This window comes from Nelumbo lutea, chromosome 4 (genome assembly GCF_056320005.1).
Source record: "Nelumbo lutea isolate HS-2025 chromosome 4, American lotus-T2T, whole genome shotgun sequence".
Lineage (NCBI taxonomy): Eukaryota > Viridiplantae > Streptophyta > Magnoliopsida > Proteales > Nelumbonaceae > Nelumbo > Nelumbo lutea.
In genome coordinates this window covers 7,294,780-7,313,286 of record NC_142687.1, presented here as the reverse complement: position 1 = coordinate 7,313,286, position 18,507 = coordinate 7,294,780, and the positions used below count along the sequence as shown (strand labels likewise).

Genomic DNA, 18,507 nt, shown 5'->3' with positions numbered 1-18,507 from the left:
TAGGAGTGCAAATCATTGTTACAAATGCAAAGTTAAACTGGATCACAATTTATATCCGGTTCAGATTTGCATTGCAGTCTTAATGGGCACTAGAATTTGTGCCCACTGATCATATGCCATTTGTTTTATTTGTTTATGTTCCTTGTATCTCTTTTAGGTGCTCTTTCCATGCAGAATTGTAGAGGAAAGATCTAGTAGCATCTTCGTTGTTCCTGCTGTCTGTGCTTGGTATCCCCAAGTTTTAGATCTAAGCATTTTCCAGAATTCCGGTTACTGATGATGGAAACTGGCACCTTCTTTTATTTCCTGATATTGGCCCTAGTGCTTGCTGTGATGAAAGCAAATATTTGTTTTACTGTTTGGAACATTCACCCCTTCATTGGACTTTTCTTTCCAGGATTTAATTGTGGAGAGGCAGCAAATATTGCTACTCCTGAATGGTTGAAGGTTGCAAAAGAAGCTGCAATTCGTAGGGCTTCAATAAATTATCCTCCCATGGTGTCTCATTTTCAGCTTCTCTATTCTCTTGCACTAGCATTATGTTCAAGGTTTGTTATCTCATCATTGTGTGGCAACCTTCCCTTATGATAAATTGGATTCTCTGTTTCCAACAAAAAAATTTAGTATAAGTTCCTCTGGTTATGCCCTTGTGGATTCCTATTCACTTTCTTCTTGAACTTGGTCAGGCTTGAACTGAGTAGTAGCAAAAGTTTGAACCGGAAATGCTGCAATGTGTTTGTGTTACAACTTACAAGAGGGTGAACACATTGAAAAAATGTTTGTTTATTGATTGCTAAAGAAATCTCTACAATTCCAAGTTTTTCAACCCTTAAATAATTGTTTGGAAAAAGAACTCATGTGTTGACACTGCCAAGCTTTGATTTTGTGGTAAATATAGTATTCTTTCCTCACCTGTAAACAATAAACATGAGAAAAACTAGTTATCATCATTTCTGTGGTCCTATGTATATCAATAATACCCCGAAATAAGTAATGGGAATGTCATGACAGTAGTTTTTTAAAGGAGTTAGCATCTAGTAAGGGATCAAACTTTCTTGCCTATTAATACATGGAGGGCATGTTGAGTGATCATATGCCCTAATAGGAGAGTTGAAAATTACACTTACAGTAATTCAAAGCAAGAAAAGAGAGAAAGAGAAAGAAGAAGAAAGAAGTTTCAGCAATAGGTTGTGGAAGAAGAAAAGAAGGGAAGAGAGAGAAGAAGAATTCGAACCTTTCTCTAGCCCCTTTTCATCACTTTTATTAATAATTCTAAGTCTGAGTACAATTACTTGGATGCCCTTAATGGGGCGGCCAGCACTAAAGAAATAATAAGGCCCATCACTAAGAAACCTAACATTTAAATACTACTTAAAAGAAATAAAAAACACTAAGGCTTATTAGGCCCATTCTCACTACACTCCCCCTCAAGCAAGCATAGATGTCAATCATGCCCAGCTTGCTTACATGATGTTGAAGCTTTGCCTTTGGGACTCCCTTAGTTAGAAAATCTGCTAGCTTCTCTTCTGATGCAATGAAAGGTAGGCACACCTTTCCTGAAGCCACTCTCTCCCGTATAAAGTGTCTATCTACCTCAATGTGTTTAGTTTTATCATGCTGAACTGGGTTGTGAGCAATGTTAATAGCAGCTTAATTATCACAACACAACCTCAGTTGAAGATCTAACAACCACTGATTGCTTTTTTCTTCTCCAAGAAACAATATTTCCGGATACCATAACACAATATCCTGATGTGGATCTCCTGTCATCCACATTTTTTGCCCAATCAACATCTGTATATGCTTCTACCTTCATGTGTCCATGTTTAGCAAATAATATACCCTTCTTGGGGGTTCCCTTAAGGTAGCAAAACACCCTTTCTACAACAGTCATATATGTGTCTCTCTGGGAGCATGCATGAACTGGCTGATGACACTCACAACATATGAAATCTTTGGACGAGTCATACATAGATAAAGAAAATTCCCTAGTAATCTCTGAAACACTCTCCTGTCAGCTAAAAGTTCTCCATCATTAGCTGCGAGTTTATGATTCACATCAATAGGGATAGAGGCAGGTTTAGCACCAAGTTTTTTAGTCTCAATAAGAAGGTCTAGCACATACTTCCGTTGAGAAATAAAGATACCTTACTTGGACCTAGCAACCTCAATGCCCAGAAAATATCGCAACTCCCGTGAATCTTTAATTTCAAATTCAAAACTGAGAAACTTATTGAGAGCACTAACTTCAAATAACCACAATATCATCTACATAAACTATAAGAAATGTCACTATAGTGCCTTTTCTCTTAACAAAGAGGGTATGATCTAATTGAGCTTGAGTGTAGCCGAACTGAACAAGGCAGCCATAAACCTGTCAAACCAAGCACGTGGAGACTGTTTTAGGCCATAAGGTGATTTCTTCAATCTATGCACCTTTCCTTGCATTTCCTTGCCATATATACCAGGAGGAAGGGACATATATACCACTTTAGTGAGATTACCATTAAGGAATGCATTATTAACATCAAATTGATACATAGGCCAATCATAGCTCACTACTAAGGATAAAAGGACTCTGATTGAAGTCTTCTTAGCAACTGGAGAAAAGGTCTCAGTGTAATCTATCCCATATACCTGGGTATATCCCTTGGCAACAAGCCAAGCCTTATACCTCTCAATTGACCCATTTGAACGATACTTGATAGTGAAAACCCACTTGCACCCAACAGGTTCCTTCCCAGTTGGTAAGTCAACAATATCCCAGGTATTGTTTTTATGAAGGGCTTTTATTTCAGTACTCATAGCATCCCTCCAATCTGGTGTGGCTAAGGCTTATGAATTAGACTTTGGGATGGATTGAGAGGAAATGATGGAGGCTAGAAAGGCATACTAGGATGGGGACAACAAGTTGTAGGAAAGGTGTTTGGAAATACAATGAGTTATACATTTCCTCTTACCTTTTTTCAAAGCAATGGGTAGGTCAAGCTCTGGAAACGAGGGTGCTTGTGGAGGAGGTGATGGACATATCTTCTCTTCAATAGTCGAGGGCGCTTGAGACTCAACTGGAGGTGTGGGATCAACCTGTGTTTCCCTTAGCCTTTGCTGTTGGTACCACCTCTAGAGAATAGGATAAGTTGAAACAATTGGAGGACTAGTAGGAGGAGGGGGAGTTGTAGGAGTGGAAGACCTCAAAGGAGAGGATCCCTCCACGGGAATGGGGGTAACTATGGAGGGATTGGCAGAAGACTCAATTGGAGTTGACAAAGGAAGGGATGAAGAGAACAACTCGAGAGATCTCTCCCCCTTAGAAGGATGGCTATAAAAAGGAACTGACTCTACAAAGGTGACATCCATGGGAACAAATCGGGTGCCACTAATGGGGTCAAAACAACAATAGCCTTTCTATGTGGAGGCATAACCAAGGAAGATACACTTCCGAGCCTTGGGGTCAAACTTGTGTCTTTTGGAACTGGGAATGCAGACATAACAAGTGCAGCCAAAGACCCTCAGATGAATAGAGAAAATCTCAACAACAAGAAAGAGGACTGCAAAAGGAGATTTTAACCCCAAGACTCGAGAAAGCTTGTGGTTAATAAGGTAGGTAGCTATTAAAACTACATCACCCCAAAACTTCACAGGAACATGGGTAACAAAAAGAAAATTTCCTTGCAGCTTCCACAATGTGTCTATGTTTTAAAACGCGGAGGTGTGACACTAGGTGTTCCACTACCTAGAGGCATGAGGCGTAGTTCAGAATGCAAGAGGCGTAAGCCTCCCGAACACAAGGTGTTAGCCTCCTTAAGGGGAGGGGGGTTAGGTGGAGGATGAAGAGGAAGGGGGGTCTCATTTTTCTTTATTTTTAATAAAAATCTTTTATATCAAGAAGAATAAAGATGCACAACATTAGTTGAAAGGGGGGGGGTCTTGTTGAGATGGCTTTCTATCTGGACTATTGGGATGTGATTAGAGAAGACCTTGTTAGGGTGTTTTAGGAATTTGTCTTGGCCCTAATCCCAAAGAAGATAGATGCAAAGGACCATAGTTTTCAAGGCGTCTAGGCAATTTTGGGCGACATTGGTGCGCCTAGTCGCCTAGGCAATAAAAGTTTTATAATATAAAAAACTGACTTTTGGCTAGTTTCCTAGTTTTATATACCATTCAGCATGTATGTTAATTGAAAAAATAGCAATTCTCTTTAATAAATTAATAAGAACATTAAATTTCCTCTAAAAATGTGGCAAATCATCACATCTAAAAGATAAAAATCTTTTACATGTATTAATTTCATTATTTTCAAAAACAATACTTTATAATAAGTATTTAATAGAGCAAGTTCATATTAATTAGCAGCTTAAGAAGTTTACTAACTTTATATGATAAATATTCAAGGATGGAGTTTTTGTTTTATTTAATGAGAGAGAGAGAATAGAAAAAAAGAACTTTATTATTCTATTCTTTCTTTCGTCTTTCTTTTCTTTCTTCTTTCTTTCTTTCTTTCTTTTTCTCTCCTCAAAACCCTTTGATCTTTTAAATTTCAATAGTAAAACATTAAAACAAAGTATAATTGATATATATATATATATATATATATATATATATATATATATATATATATATAGCATATAATAAAATGTATTAACACATACATTAATAAGATATATCAATATAAATGACATTATAAAAGGCGCCCACCTTGTCATTTTTGTTGCCTAGGCGGGCCCTTAGTCGCCTACGCGGGCGCCTAGTCGCCTAGAAGGGTGCCTAGTTGCTAAATGTCAAGGTGTTTGGGCGAGGCGCCCAACTAAGGGCGCCTAGTCGCCTAGGCGACGCCTTGACAACTATGCAAAGGACCCTAAGGATTTTAAGTTGATTAGTTTGGTGACAAGCATCTATAAAATCCTGGCTAAAGTGCTTTCTATGAGAATTCGAGTAGTACTACCCTCCATCATTAGTCAAGCACAAGGTGCTTTCGTGCAAGTAAGGCAAATAACGGATCGGATCATAATAGCAAATGAGTGCGTGGAGGACATGAGGTCAGGGAATCAAGGTTTTGCATGTAAGCTAGATTTAGAAAATGCCTATGATCTTGTGGATTGGAGCTTTTTACTGGAGGTCCTTGGGTGTTGTGGATTTGGAGGTAGATGGTGCAACTAGGTAAAGGGTTGTATTATCTCTTGCCATTACTCATGCTTGGTTAATGGGGTGGTCAAAGACTTTTTCCCAGTTTGTAGAGGCCTTAGACAAGGTGACCCACTCTCCTCTTTTCTTTTCACCTTATTTGCAGATGTCTTTAGTAGATTAATTTCTAAGGTAGATAGGGAAGAGGAAGTGAGAGATTGGAGGATAGGAAGGAACAATGTCTGTGTGACCCACCTACAGTTTGCCGATGACATCATAATCTTTTGTGAAGGTGGTGATAGGTGAGAAGTGAGGAATCTTAGAGCCTTGCTACAACACTTTGAGAATGTCTCCAATATGAAGATAAACCTAGATAAGAGTTGTGTGGTAGGTGTTAATATGAATGAGAGGATTCTTGAGTCTGTGGCAGATTGTTTAGGGTGTAGCATTTCTTCTTGGCCCTTGCAGTACATATGTCTCCCTCTAGGGGCTAACTCAAAGGAGAGTAGTTTTTGGACCCTAGTTCTGGAAAAGTTTGAGAAAAGATTAGCTACTTGGGAAAAGAACTACATTTCTCTAGGGTGTAGAGTGACTTTATTGAGAGCTACCCTAGCAAACCTACTGGTCTATTTTTCTCTATCTTTAGAATTCTTGTTAGGGATGCTAAGAAGTTGGAGAGATTAATGAGAACTTTTCTTTGGGAGCACGGGGAGGAAAAGAAGGATCATTTAATTAACCGGGAAATGGTTTGTAGGAATAAAGAGGAAGCCAGGAAGGTTAGCTCTCAAGAATAAAGCTCTCTTAGGAAAATCGTTGTGGAGGTGGCCTAGAGAAAGGGAGAGGTTGTGGCATGAAGTGATAGGTAGTATACATGGCAGATTGGAAAATGGATGGGATCGGGTGTATTGCGTCAAGCTACGTTGGCATCTCCGTGGAAAGCAATCCAGAATATCCTCCCTCAATTTCTCAACTTTGTTAGGTATGATGTCAACTCTGGTAACTCTTTTATCTTGGGAAGATACTTGGGTGGGTACCTTTGCCCTTAAGGACCGATTCCCGTCTCTATTCCCTTTCCCTTTACAAGAAAAAAGCTATCTCTTGTTTTCTCCCAACTCTTTCCTCACCACCCTTATCCTTAAGTTGGGACTTTGGTCTTTGGAGAGGCTTGAGGGATGATGAACTTAGTAGTGTTTCAGATCTGTTGTCTCTTTTCGGCAATGTCTTTTTGGACCCTCTTAGTTTGGATGTGAGATTATGGTCCCCTCATCCAAAAGGTTACTTCACTTGTGCTTCTTTTAAGGCCCTTTTCTCTTCCTTGGGACAGTTGGGTTTTCCAACCAAGGAGATATGGTCTAGACCTATTCCACCTAAAATTATTATTTTTTGCTGGGAGGTGTTTTATAGAAAGATCAATACCTTGGGATGCTTGCAGAAGAAAAGGCTTTTCATGTGTTTTCCCCTAACTGGTGTGTACTTTGCAGGGCTAGTGGTGAGGATTGCTCCCACTTACTTGTATCTTGCTCCTTTTCTAGTGCTATTTGGAGTTGGATTTTTGCTTTGTTTGGATGCAGGTGGAATCTGACCATAGACTTGAGTCAGTTGTTCAATCCTTCATTTTTTGTGTGGCTTACAAAAAGGGAAAAACTATGTGGAGGATTGTAAGAAAGGGAAAGGATTGTATCTTCACTAGGGCCATCCATTGGTTATAAGAACTATGGAATTCTTTCATACATTTTCTTTTGATGATATTTGGAGAAACTGGATAGCAGTGGCTAATAGTCATATGAGGAAGGACAGGGAATCTGCAGTGTGGGTGCCTCCACCTGAAGGTTGGGCAAAGCTGAATTTTGATGGTAGCAGCCAAGGAAATCCAGGCCCATTGGGGATGGGAGGGGTGCTGAGAGATAAGGACAGCAACATCTTAGCCTTGTTTTCAGGCCCCGTGGGAATGGGAGACTCTAATAGAGCTGATTTTAGTGGCTGTACAAGGTATTCAGATTGCAGAACAATTAGGAGTTCAGAATTTGGCAATTGAAGGAGGCTCCAAAATTGTTGTGGGATGGCTGACAGATCCGGCTTCAGCAATGTGGCGACACAGAGACTTATTGAGGAAGTCAATTGGCTCACAAGAAGCATGACTGTTACCTCTCTTTGGGTGGGAAGATCAGAAAATACCTTAGCGGATGGGTTAGCTAACCAAGGGGCTTCAAGGGAACATTTATTTTGAGCTGCACTGTAATTTTATTTCTGTTAACTCCTGTTTTTAACTTGATGTAATACTCTGTTAGAAGAGGTAACAGCTCATGCCTCTTCATGGGTTTCCTGTAATGCCTTAATTTTCTGGCTTAATAAAATTATCTTCATTCATAAAAAAAGGCCCATAAGGCCCATAACTAAGAAACATAACTTTTAGATACTACTTAAAAGAAATAAAGAACACTAAGGCCCATTCAGCCCATTCTCACTACAGAGAAGTTCATTGTTAACAGTTCTCTTGTCCAATATTCTGCATTGGCCATTGTGTTTGCCAATGTGAATGTAGCTCATGGTTTTTGTTTCTAAAATTTGTGAACAGTAAAGAAAAACCTGAGAGAAGGTGCTCTGCATATGGAAAGTTGACAATGTCCTTGAGCTGAGACAGGTGAAGAAGGGTTGAAGTGGTTGGGCTTATGGATCCTTTGATCCTGCCCTTTCAGCTTCCATGTGTAAGTATCTATCTTAACAGCAATTTCATGCTGTTGATCTAACTAAATGGTGGACCTAAACAAATTGAATAAAACATCTCTGAACCAGACAGTACAAAAGAGGCTGTTCTGTTTGTGGTTCATTTTCTGAACTATAATATGTGAGTATTGATTGTATGCCTAATGTGTACACACATGTTCACCACTTACTTTTGGTCATATCGTATGGTCATTATTGAGCCAGAGAGAGAGAGAGAGAGAGAGAGAGAGAGAGAGAGAGAGAGAGATTACTGGGGGCTCAAATGGACAAGAAGATCTGCTAAACAAGGGACTGTTAGGGAGAGAATGTTCTGGGAAGTTTTATAAGAAAGATTACTGGGGTCTCAACACCTTTTTAGGGGTTGACAGCTGTACTTAACTCTGGAGAGTTATGCTTAAGTTGTATTAATGAAGTTACCGTTTCCAATAAAAAAAAGATTGGAGCTTTATTGGTGCATGAGGTACACCATATGACTGCCATGCCATGCTTACTTCAATGAACCATGTTTTCTGGGTTAGAACACTATAAATTAGTGTGTTAAAAAAGAGTTTTTTTCCTGGTTCTGGAACCATGGATTGCTTGTTGTAGAACCACCAATCACTGAATGCTTGAAACAGAATTTCTTGTTCTGGAACCATCTGAAAGGTGAACACAACAACGGACTCTGTACACACCCTAACGAATTTGTTTGTTTTCATGGATCTAAAAAACAACTTTTATCATCATTTATGCCCATTCAATAAAATTATATTCTGACAGAACTTGGTTCTTCTGACCTCTACTTTTCGCTTCTTTTATTGGCACGTATATGTTTTTTTTTGATAAATAACATCAATTCCATTAAAATAATGAATAGATACAAGAAAATCCCCTTATTGGCACATATATGTTTGAGTAGAAGATCAAGACTGTAATCAGTCTTGAATCATCCTAGTAGGTTTTAGGTTTACAAAATAGAAGAAAGGTGAGAGAAAGAAGAGAGAATAGAAGAGAAACAGGAGAACCCAAGTGGTTGAAAGGAGGAACAGATTCTATTAAATCTGCCGCCACCACTTTCTTATTATTTATAGGTTATGTTTAGTACACAATGGAAAGGACACATCTGCCCTTAGTACTTACATAATAAATAAAGTAAATAAAAGCTGAAATAAGTAACAACTGAATTAACAAACTGACTCAAGCTGACACTACTATAACTGAAACAAATAACTACACATGCTGTCCTACGGACACAATGGGGACCGTTGCAGTGGGGCCCACATCAGTGTTCTTTACATTCCCCCTCAAGTTGGGAGTAGATATCTATCATTCCCAACTTGGATAGGTCTGTCTCTAACTTCTTCCTTGGTACAACCTTGGTGAGGATATCCGCGAGCTACATATTAGATGTGATGTACGGAAGACACACTTCTTGTGATGTGACCCTTTCTCGCACAAAATGTCGATCAACTTCGATAGGTTTAGTCTGTCATGCTGCACTCGGTTGTGGGCTATATTAATAGCTGCCTAATTATCACAATGCAGCATTAAGGGCTTTTCATAGTCAATACCCAACTCTTTAGGTAGTGACCTCAGCCATAAGATTTCAGCCACTCCATTAGCCATTGACCTATATTCCGCTTCAGCACTGGAGCGGGAAACAACACTCTGCTTCTTACTCTTCCAAGAGACAATGTTACCTCCCACAAGGGCACAATATCCAGAGGTAGACCTTCTGTCATCAACACTCCCAGCCCAATCGGCATCTGTATAGACTTCCACTCTCATGTGATTATTGTTCTTGAGCAGTATACCTCTACCTGGGCATCTCTTCAAGTATGCTAATATTCTCTCTGCCGCAAGAAGATGAGAAGTTCTAGGGGGGTGCATGTACTGGCTAACAACACTAACTGCATAGCTGATATCCGGTCGAGTGAGGCAGAGATATAGGAGCTTTCCAACCAACCGTTGGAACATAACTTTGTCTTCAAGAGGCTCCCCGCCCTCTGCACTAATCTTGTGATTTTGTTCGATGGGTGTATCAGCCGGCTTAACTCCCAACTTTCCAGTTTCCGCCAACAGATCTAGAACATATTTTCTCTGAGAGATAAAAATCCCCTGCTTGGATCTAGCAACCTCAATACCCAAAAAGTATCGTAGTGCACCAAGATCTTTCACCTCAAACTCTTGATGAAGGAGCTGTTTGAGGGACTCAATCTCATGATTGTCATTTCCTGTCACCACAATATCATCAACATATATTGCAAGTAGTGTCAGAGAGGACTCCACCCTCTTGATGAATAGTGTATGATCTGATTGGGCCTGTACATAACCAAACTTTCCAAGGGCTAATCTGAACCTATCAAACCAGGCTCTAGGTGACTGTTTCAAACCATACAATGCCTTGTTTAGTCGGCAAACCTTCTTACCTGTCTCTGTATCATAGAATCCAAGAGGCAACTGCATGTAAACCTCTTTCTGTAAGTCTCCATTCAGAAAGGCATTTTTAACATCCATCTGAAACAGGGGCCAAGAATGATTTGCTGCAAGGGATAACAAAACCCGGATGGTGGTCATCTTAGCTATTGGGGCAAAGGTCTCCAAGTAGTCTATACCATAAGTCTGAGTGAACCCCTTTGCAACCAGTCGGGCTTTGTACCTTTCAATAGAGCCATCAACATTATGCTTCACAGTGAACACCCATCTGCATCCCACTGGTTTCTTTTCTTTTGGTGGGTCAACCAGTGCCCAAGTATTATTCTTCAAAAGGGCATCCATTTCGACTTGCATTGCATCTTTCCATTCTGGAACTGATAAGGATTCTTGCACTGTTCTTGGAATAGGGACATCGGCAATGGAAGTGAGATAGGACCGGTAAGATGGAGACAGACGATCATAGGATAAGAACTGTGAGACGTTGTGAGCTGTAGAAGTGGTGCAATGTCGTTTCCCTTTGCGAATGGCAATAGGGAGATCAAGGTCATCCACAAGAGAGGAAGTGGCAACAACGAGAGGTATCTTAGTAGGCTCTGGATCTGGAGCCGTAGAAGGAACTAGAGCTGGCCGGGACTGTCGATGACTAGGATCAACCTGCCTACATCGCCTGTGATAGACTCTCAACTCCGGCTCCCTTTGACCATCCTCACCACTACAGCCTTCATCATCCAGTGGAATAGGTAAAGGAACAACCCCACTCAAAACAGCCCCATTTCTACCAGCCCCACTTCCACTCACTGCTCTCCCCCCTGCGGAAAGAAACTCAAAACAGCCCCACTCTCACTGCTCTCCCCCTGAGGAGAAACCCTAGGATAATAGGGTGTCTCCTCAAAGAAGGTGACATCCATGGAGACAAACTGTTTCCCTGAAACCGGATCATAGCAACAATAACCCTTTTGAGTTTGTGCATAACCAAGGAAAATGCATTTGGAGGCCTTAGGTTCAAACTTGGAATGATGAGGCCCGAGTAGCTGAACGAAACAGGTACAACCAAAGGTTTTAAGGGGAACAATGAACTACTCATCGTCTGGGTATAGAAGGGAAAAGGGGGTTCTCATATCAAGAACCCGGGAAGGAACTCGATTAATGAGATAAACTGCCGTGAGGATAGCATCACCCCAGAAGCGAATAGGTACATTGGAGGTAATCATAATGCTTCTAGCTACCTCCAAGATATGCCTATTCTTCCTTTCAGCAATGCTGTTTTGCTGTGGTGTATAAGGGCAAGTGCTCTGGTGAATAACTCCATGGCTAAGAAGGTAGGAGGTCAATGGCTGAGCAAAGTATTCCTTTGCATTATCAGATCTAAGGACTTTGATTTTGGTCCCAAACTGAGTGAGAACCATCTGATGGGAGTTTTGGGTCAGAGCAGGAACCTCATCCCGAGAACGCATAATATAGACCCAAGAAAAGCGGGTATGGTCATCAACAAATAGTAGAAAATATCTGTACTCACCCATCGAAGAGATATGATGTGGCCCCCAAACGTCAGTATGCACAATATCAAAAGAGGAATTACTCCTTTTATTACTTAAAGAATAAGAGGTTCTACAATGTTTGGCAAACTCACAACTCTCACACCTCAACTTTGATAACTCAACAGACTCAAATAAAGCAGGAAACAAACTTTTCAAAGACTTAAAAGACAAATGACCTTGGCATAACCAAACTCACAGACTGGGAAACAAAAGATTTCTTATCCACTGACTCCTCCCGACGAGAACTCTCTCCAAACAGATAGATCCCGTTCATCTCACGGCCAGTCCCAATCACTTTCCTCGTATCCAATCCTGAAAAACACATCGGTCAGGAAAAAAAGTTACTGAACAGTTCATGTGTTTGGTAATACTACTAACTGGAAGCAGGTTAGTATCAAGCTTAGGAACGTGCAAGACATAAGATAAAGAGATAGTATCCGATAGCTTGATGTCCCCCTTGCCCGAAATGGGAACAAGAGAGCCATCAGCAATGGACACTCTATCTCGGCCAGAGGACAAGTGATAAGAAGTGAACACAGATGGCAAGCTAGTCATATGGTCAGATGTACCTGAATCTATTACCCAACAGTGGTCAGTATTACCTAGAGCTGAAGCATGGTAAGCTGAGTCTTGAGTACCTGAATGTGCAAATGCAGATGTGGCAGGAGCTGATGGTGACTGAGATGGCTGAGCTGAACTCCCAACTTCCTTTTCCAACTATACGAGGGCAGCCCAAACAGCAGCTAAAGTCTCTAGGGATGTGCCTGATGAGGATGCTGAATCAGTGTTCACGGCCACATGAGCATTACCCTTCTTATTTCTTAGTTTTGCTGGGACTAAGTGAGGATGTAGCTTTCAACAAGTATCTTTTGTGTGCTTGGGTTTCTTGTAATGTTCACATTACCAGATCCCGTTTATCTTCTTCTTCCGGTCCCTTTCTGAGTCACCCCCTGGCTTAGGTTTAATAGCTGTCAAGGCTGGGAAAGAGGGCTGAGGCTGCATCATGACTTTCCTTCTGGTCTCTTCACTATGCACCAGGGAGTATGCTTGAGAAAGGGTCACACTCTCTCTTGTCAATATCTGTTGTTGCACAATGTCATAATCTGAATTCAAACCAACCAAAAACTCAAATACCCTATTCGTTTCGACTTGCTTTCTGTGAGTCTGTGCATCTTTGGGACTCTCCCACTCAAAGGTCTCTAGATGGTCAATCTCATGCCACAAGGATTTCAAGGTAGAGAAGTAGACAAAACCTGGCTTCTCTCCTTGTTTAAGGTTGTTCACCTCACACTTCAGTTCATAAGCTCTGGCAACATTAAGGGGTTGGGAATATGTTTCTTTCATTACATCCCACATCTCTTTGGTTGTTTTTGCCCACAAGAAATTTCGGATGATATGTGGCTGCATAGAATTACACAGCCATGCCATAACCAAATAGTTATCTTGAACCCACTTGGTGTATGTTGGGTCCTCCTTGGAAGGTTCTTTCATATCTCCCAAGAGGTAACCCAGTTTTCCCCTTCCTCCAATAGCCATCATGGCTGATTGAGCCCACTCCAAGTAATTTGACCCATCAAATCTCATAGTTGTAATTTAAAACCCAGTTTCAGATACACCACCAAAACTGTTGTTTCCAAAACTACTTTGTCCCTGACCCTTAAACTCCATCTTTGATCAAGAATCAATGGCTACAAACTGTTAGAGCCACTATACCAGAAAACAGAGTAAAACAAGCAGGTTTGAAATCTGATCTGGAACCAACACAAAACTCCAAAACTACTTTGTCCCTGACCCTTAAACTCCATCTTTGATCAAGAATCAATGGCTACAAACTGTTAGAGCCACTATACCAGAAAACAGAGTAAAACAAGCAGGTCTGAAATCTGATCTGAAACCAACACAAAACTGATCTGATCTGATCCGAAATCTGATATGAAAACAACCCAAATCTGTTTTGAAATCAATCGCCTATCACAGTATATGCAAGAAATCAACTCAAATCTGATCTGAAATCAATCGGCATGCACAGTACCAGGCAGCCTGTCAATTTGAGATGCTATTTTTCTCAAATCACTACTGTGGGGCCCACTGCTGCGAGAGCAAAATTAGGGTTTCAACTGTAGGTCTGAAATAAGTGCGCAGCTGCACTCTCCAAGCAGTCCGCACAAGTGGGACTTGTTGTAGGGCAATATGAAACCCTAAAACTAATCACCTCTGAGAGGGGGGGTGGGTTCGGCCCAACAGTCAAACCCTAGAAACAAACTTAAACACAATTCGGCAAGTCAAACCCTAGAAACAAACTTGAACACAGTTCGGCCCCTCCTTCTAGACAGGTCCAACCTATCTTGATTGATTGCAGTCTCTGAAACTCAATAAAAAAAACTTACTTATGTACTTCAGTTTACTGTCTTCTAGGGTTACCTGAGCCCTAACCTTCGCTGCTTCTTCCTGATTACCAACTCTCTGCAAGCCGCGACAAGTCTTCAACTGCTGTGAACCTCTCCTAGTAATCTCCAAGATTCAGCCACCGAATACTTCTTCAAAGCTTCCAGCCCTAGCTAGTGCTCATGTGGTCGGCTGGACTAGACACACATGAGAAGTCCTAGATAGGTTCTGATACCAAGTAGAAGATCAAGACTGTAATCAGTCTTGAATCCTAATAGGTTTTAGGTTTACAAAATAGAAGAAAAGTGAGAGAAAGAAGAGAGAATAGAAGAGAAACAGGAGAACACAAGTGGTTGAAAGGAGGAACAGATTCTAACAGATCTGCCGCCGCCACTTTCTTATTATTTATAGGTTATGTTTAGTACACAATGGAAAGGACACATCTGCCCTTAGTACTTAAATAATAAATAAAGTAAATAAAAGCTGAAATAAATAACAACTGAATTAACAAACTGACACTACTATAACTGAAACAAATAACTACACATGCTGTCCTACGAACACAGTGAGGACCACTGCAGTGGGGCCCACATCAGTGTTCTCTACAGTTTGTATATTCATTTCCACTCCCCCCTCCTGGTAAGATTAGAACCCTTCTCTTAGAAACGCGAACCCTGTTGAATAGTGGTTTTCTGCATGTCATCATACTTCTTGAGCCTTGTTTACTCAACTTTTGAAGGAATAAAATCCCTAATCTGAATAAGTTTCTCAAGAAATACAAAGTAGCTTGCAGATGATCTTCTAATTGTTTTAATCTGTACCTGGTTTTGATGTTTTCAGCATACCTACAAGCATTGGTACTGAACCTCGGAGCTCTAGACTAAAAGATAAGAAGAGGGGTGAAGGGGATGCTATGGTTAAAGAGCTATTTGTGCAAAATATCATGCATAATAATGACCTTCTTCATATTCTTCTGGAGAAAGGTTCCTCATGTGTACTTCTTCCACATTCTTCAGATATGTCTGTATGCTCAAATTTGCGTGTTGGTTCCCAGAAAAAGGTAAAACCCCGGTTGCCACTTAGCTTATGTAGTCCTGATGAAACAATGGAAGCTTCGAAAGATTTACTTTCAGATGATGCCATGCGAGAAAGAAATGCACATCTAAGGCATTTGAGTGGTTTCTATTCAGTGAAAGGAAAATCTTCTTCTGTCTATGGACAGAAAAGCCTTCATGCATTATGTGGGAATGATGATCTTTGCAGTTCCACTACAGAAAAGCAGAGCACAGATACTGAAAGAGAAAGTAATGTGAAAGGTGATGGATTAGTAGACCAGGGGCTATTTTCATGTGTGACATGTGGGATTTTGACCTTTGCATGTACAGCTATCATTCAGCCTAGAGAGGCGGCTGCTCGGTACCTCATGTCAACTGATTGTAGCGTCTTTAATGATTGGATTGTTGGTTCTGAAGTAACTAGTGATAGATATACTGTTTCAGTTGGAGACGCAAGTATGACTGGGTTGAATTCCTGTTCAGGTAGGCTGTGATTGATGATCGTTCTCCATAATATCATGCATCTGATGAATGCATCAGTGGTTAACCTATGCCGTAAGCAAGTTCCCAATCTTCTTCTTTTCCAAGGTCTTTTATGTGCAATGATGGTTTCTTTCATTGCAATTAAAGGCCTTAGCCTATTTGTGTTTATGGTACTAATGGATGCAAAGGTTGTCTATTTTTTGGACTTTCGCATTAATTTCTAGCACATTACTATAGTGACAAAACTAGACATGTTGTTAATTATTATCTAGAAGTTTGTTGTTATTTAGATATGCTATTCACATGACATTGGGTTGACCATGAGATGTTAATATGAACTTGCTATATGGGTCATTTCTTTCTGTTGTCAGAAGATTTTCTTTATTATTGTAATTACCATGCTTAGTCACGGTATCTGTCCATAGCTGACCCTGTATAGTTGGGAGTTGGGACAAGTTACATGATGTCTTTCTTTCTTATTCTTCTATAAGTTACATTTCTGTTTAATATTTTTCTTGAGATTCATCTGTACATTCTCAGATACTACGCTCTTTTTCATTTTTAGGCAAGGAAGGAAGCCTTCAAGGCATAGGATGGCTGTCTGTGACTAAATGTTTTCAAGTTTTTTAATTATGTTAAATATTAGGTACTGATTTAGGAGTGCTTTTTTGTACAGCTACTCATTGTACACAGGACCTTTTATTAATACAAATATACTTTACCTTTTCTCAAAAAAAAGGGAGTGCTTTTGTCTTTTTAAAACTTATGTTTCTTGACCAAGATTTAACAATGTGCCCCTCTTTATAAAAATGGGGGGTGTGCATGAATCATCTTCTAATTATTTAGAATTATATCATTGCAATGACATCAATATGTCTTTTCCAAGTCACAATTGATTGTGCATGATTTTCTTGCTGAATCAATGATTAGATGTAGGTCTGATCATTTAGATGTTAAATTCACAGAAACTTTTGTGCTGTTCTTTTGACTTCCAACTTCTTGAATGCATGTGATCTTGACCCTCCGCTTTATCCTGTTGCAAATCTCTCTCTCTCTCTCTCCCTCTGTCTCCCTCTCTCTCTCTCTCATACATACGCACATGTCTTCTATTACTTATCATGTGCATCTCATAATCACTTGTATCTGTGTCCTTTTCTGTTGGTAGATGTTATGTTAACCATCTAGTACAAATGTATGGAGGACCTTAGATATCAAAAGAACAAAACCGTCAAGGTTCTATATATCGATACAGACTGATATGCCATCGGTAGGCACTTTATAATTTTTATTTTTTAGTTTTTTCTTTTTTTTCCAAACATGTTCACAGGGGTCATTATAAGGCCTGGCTACCCCCTGAAACAGGTCAAACTCCGAAACCATCCCTAGTTCCCTACAATAGCGTATCAGATACATTTCAGCTGATACGGGCCAATACATTGTGAAATTGATCCTTGAAATTAACAGTATTTTTCCCTGGAAAATTCATGATGTAAGAGCATAGACTTGCAAATCACCATCGACCTGGTTTGACCCATACCAAGTCCATTCAGTCTCAAACAATTGCCAACTTGGGACACCAAGCAGCAATTTGGAGCAAGTCGTAAGAATAAGTTAAGTGGCTGACAACTCTCCACTTCATTTAATGAGTAGAAAGTATAAATAATAAATATTTAGAAATTAATGGGGTAATCCTCTATTGACTCCTTTTTTTATCAATAACTGAAGCTTTCATTAATTAAAGAAAGATAGAGGAATACGATACACTTGGAGATAAAACAGCTTATCTTCAAGATCAAGAATCGCAAAAGAGCCTAAAACAAAAGAGATCTTCCAGTTCCTTGATTTGCCAAAGCATCAGCCATACTGTTAGCCATCCTTTGGACCCAATGGTTTCTCACATCCATTTTCCTAGATAACCATCTTATCTTCTTTAGTTCATTTCGATGCAACTAGAAATCATTCCCATAATTTTGTAACCACTTGATCACCGCTTGAGAGTTGCATTCTGTAATCAGCTTTTGCACACCTAATTCCTTTGCTTTGACTACCCTTCCACAACTGCCCAGACTTCTAGCCTTAAAAGAGTCTCCAGTGCCAACTAGGCCTGAGAAGAGTGCCACCGCATGACCTAGCTCATTTCTGAAGATGCCTCCTATACCTGAAGGTCCAGGGTTCCCCCTACTACTACCATCAAAATTTAACTTTATGAAACCCTCATCTGGTGGTGTCCATGATGATAACTCTAAGTGTCACCATTGAGGAGCTAGCCAGCCATTTTCTATGGAAGTCATCCATCGAAAAATCAGAAAATAGCTCTTAAAGTCTTTAGCCAATATACAACTCTAATGAATATGCATTCTATAAGGCCTGCTTTCTTTCTCATGGGAAATTCTTGCATTTCTTTCCTCCAATAGTCCAAATAGAGTGGAAACATGAAGGCTTGACATGTTAGAAGGGGGAAACCATCTGCAACCAAACAAAGTAAGAAACCACTCCCAAATGCCAGTAGCGAAAGGACAAGATATTAGTTATTGATAAAAAAAGGACAAGATATTAGTAAATGAAAGCATGATTCACCATTGGCCTTTTAAAGAACACACCAATGAGGAGATAAGCATAAGTGAGGTCTCCTTTTCTGTAGCAAGTCACAAGTGTTAATTTTCTCATGATAAACCTCCCAATTAAAGGCTCCTATTCTGGGTGGGGTTGGTTTAGCCTAAATCTCTTTACTGGAAAATGTTGTAGAGGGGTCAAAGGAGAAGCTAGGGTGTTGAAAAAGGAGGCAC

At 40.1% G+C, this 18,507-nt stretch overlaps 1 protein-coding gene across 1 annotated transcript in view; it reads left to right on the top strand.

The window, feature by feature from the left end:
• The window catches only part of REF6 (relative of early flowering 6), a 29,418-nt gene that overhangs the window by 4,618 nt on the left and 6,293 nt on the right, over positions 1-18,507 (top strand). The window contains exons 4-5 of the mRNA XM_088985720.1: positions 398-548; positions 15,024-15,721. Coding sequence (XP_088841846.1) covers positions 398-548; positions 15,024-15,721 — 849 coding nt within the window. The remainder of the gene's footprint in view (positions 1-397; positions 549-15,023; positions 15,722-18,507) is intronic.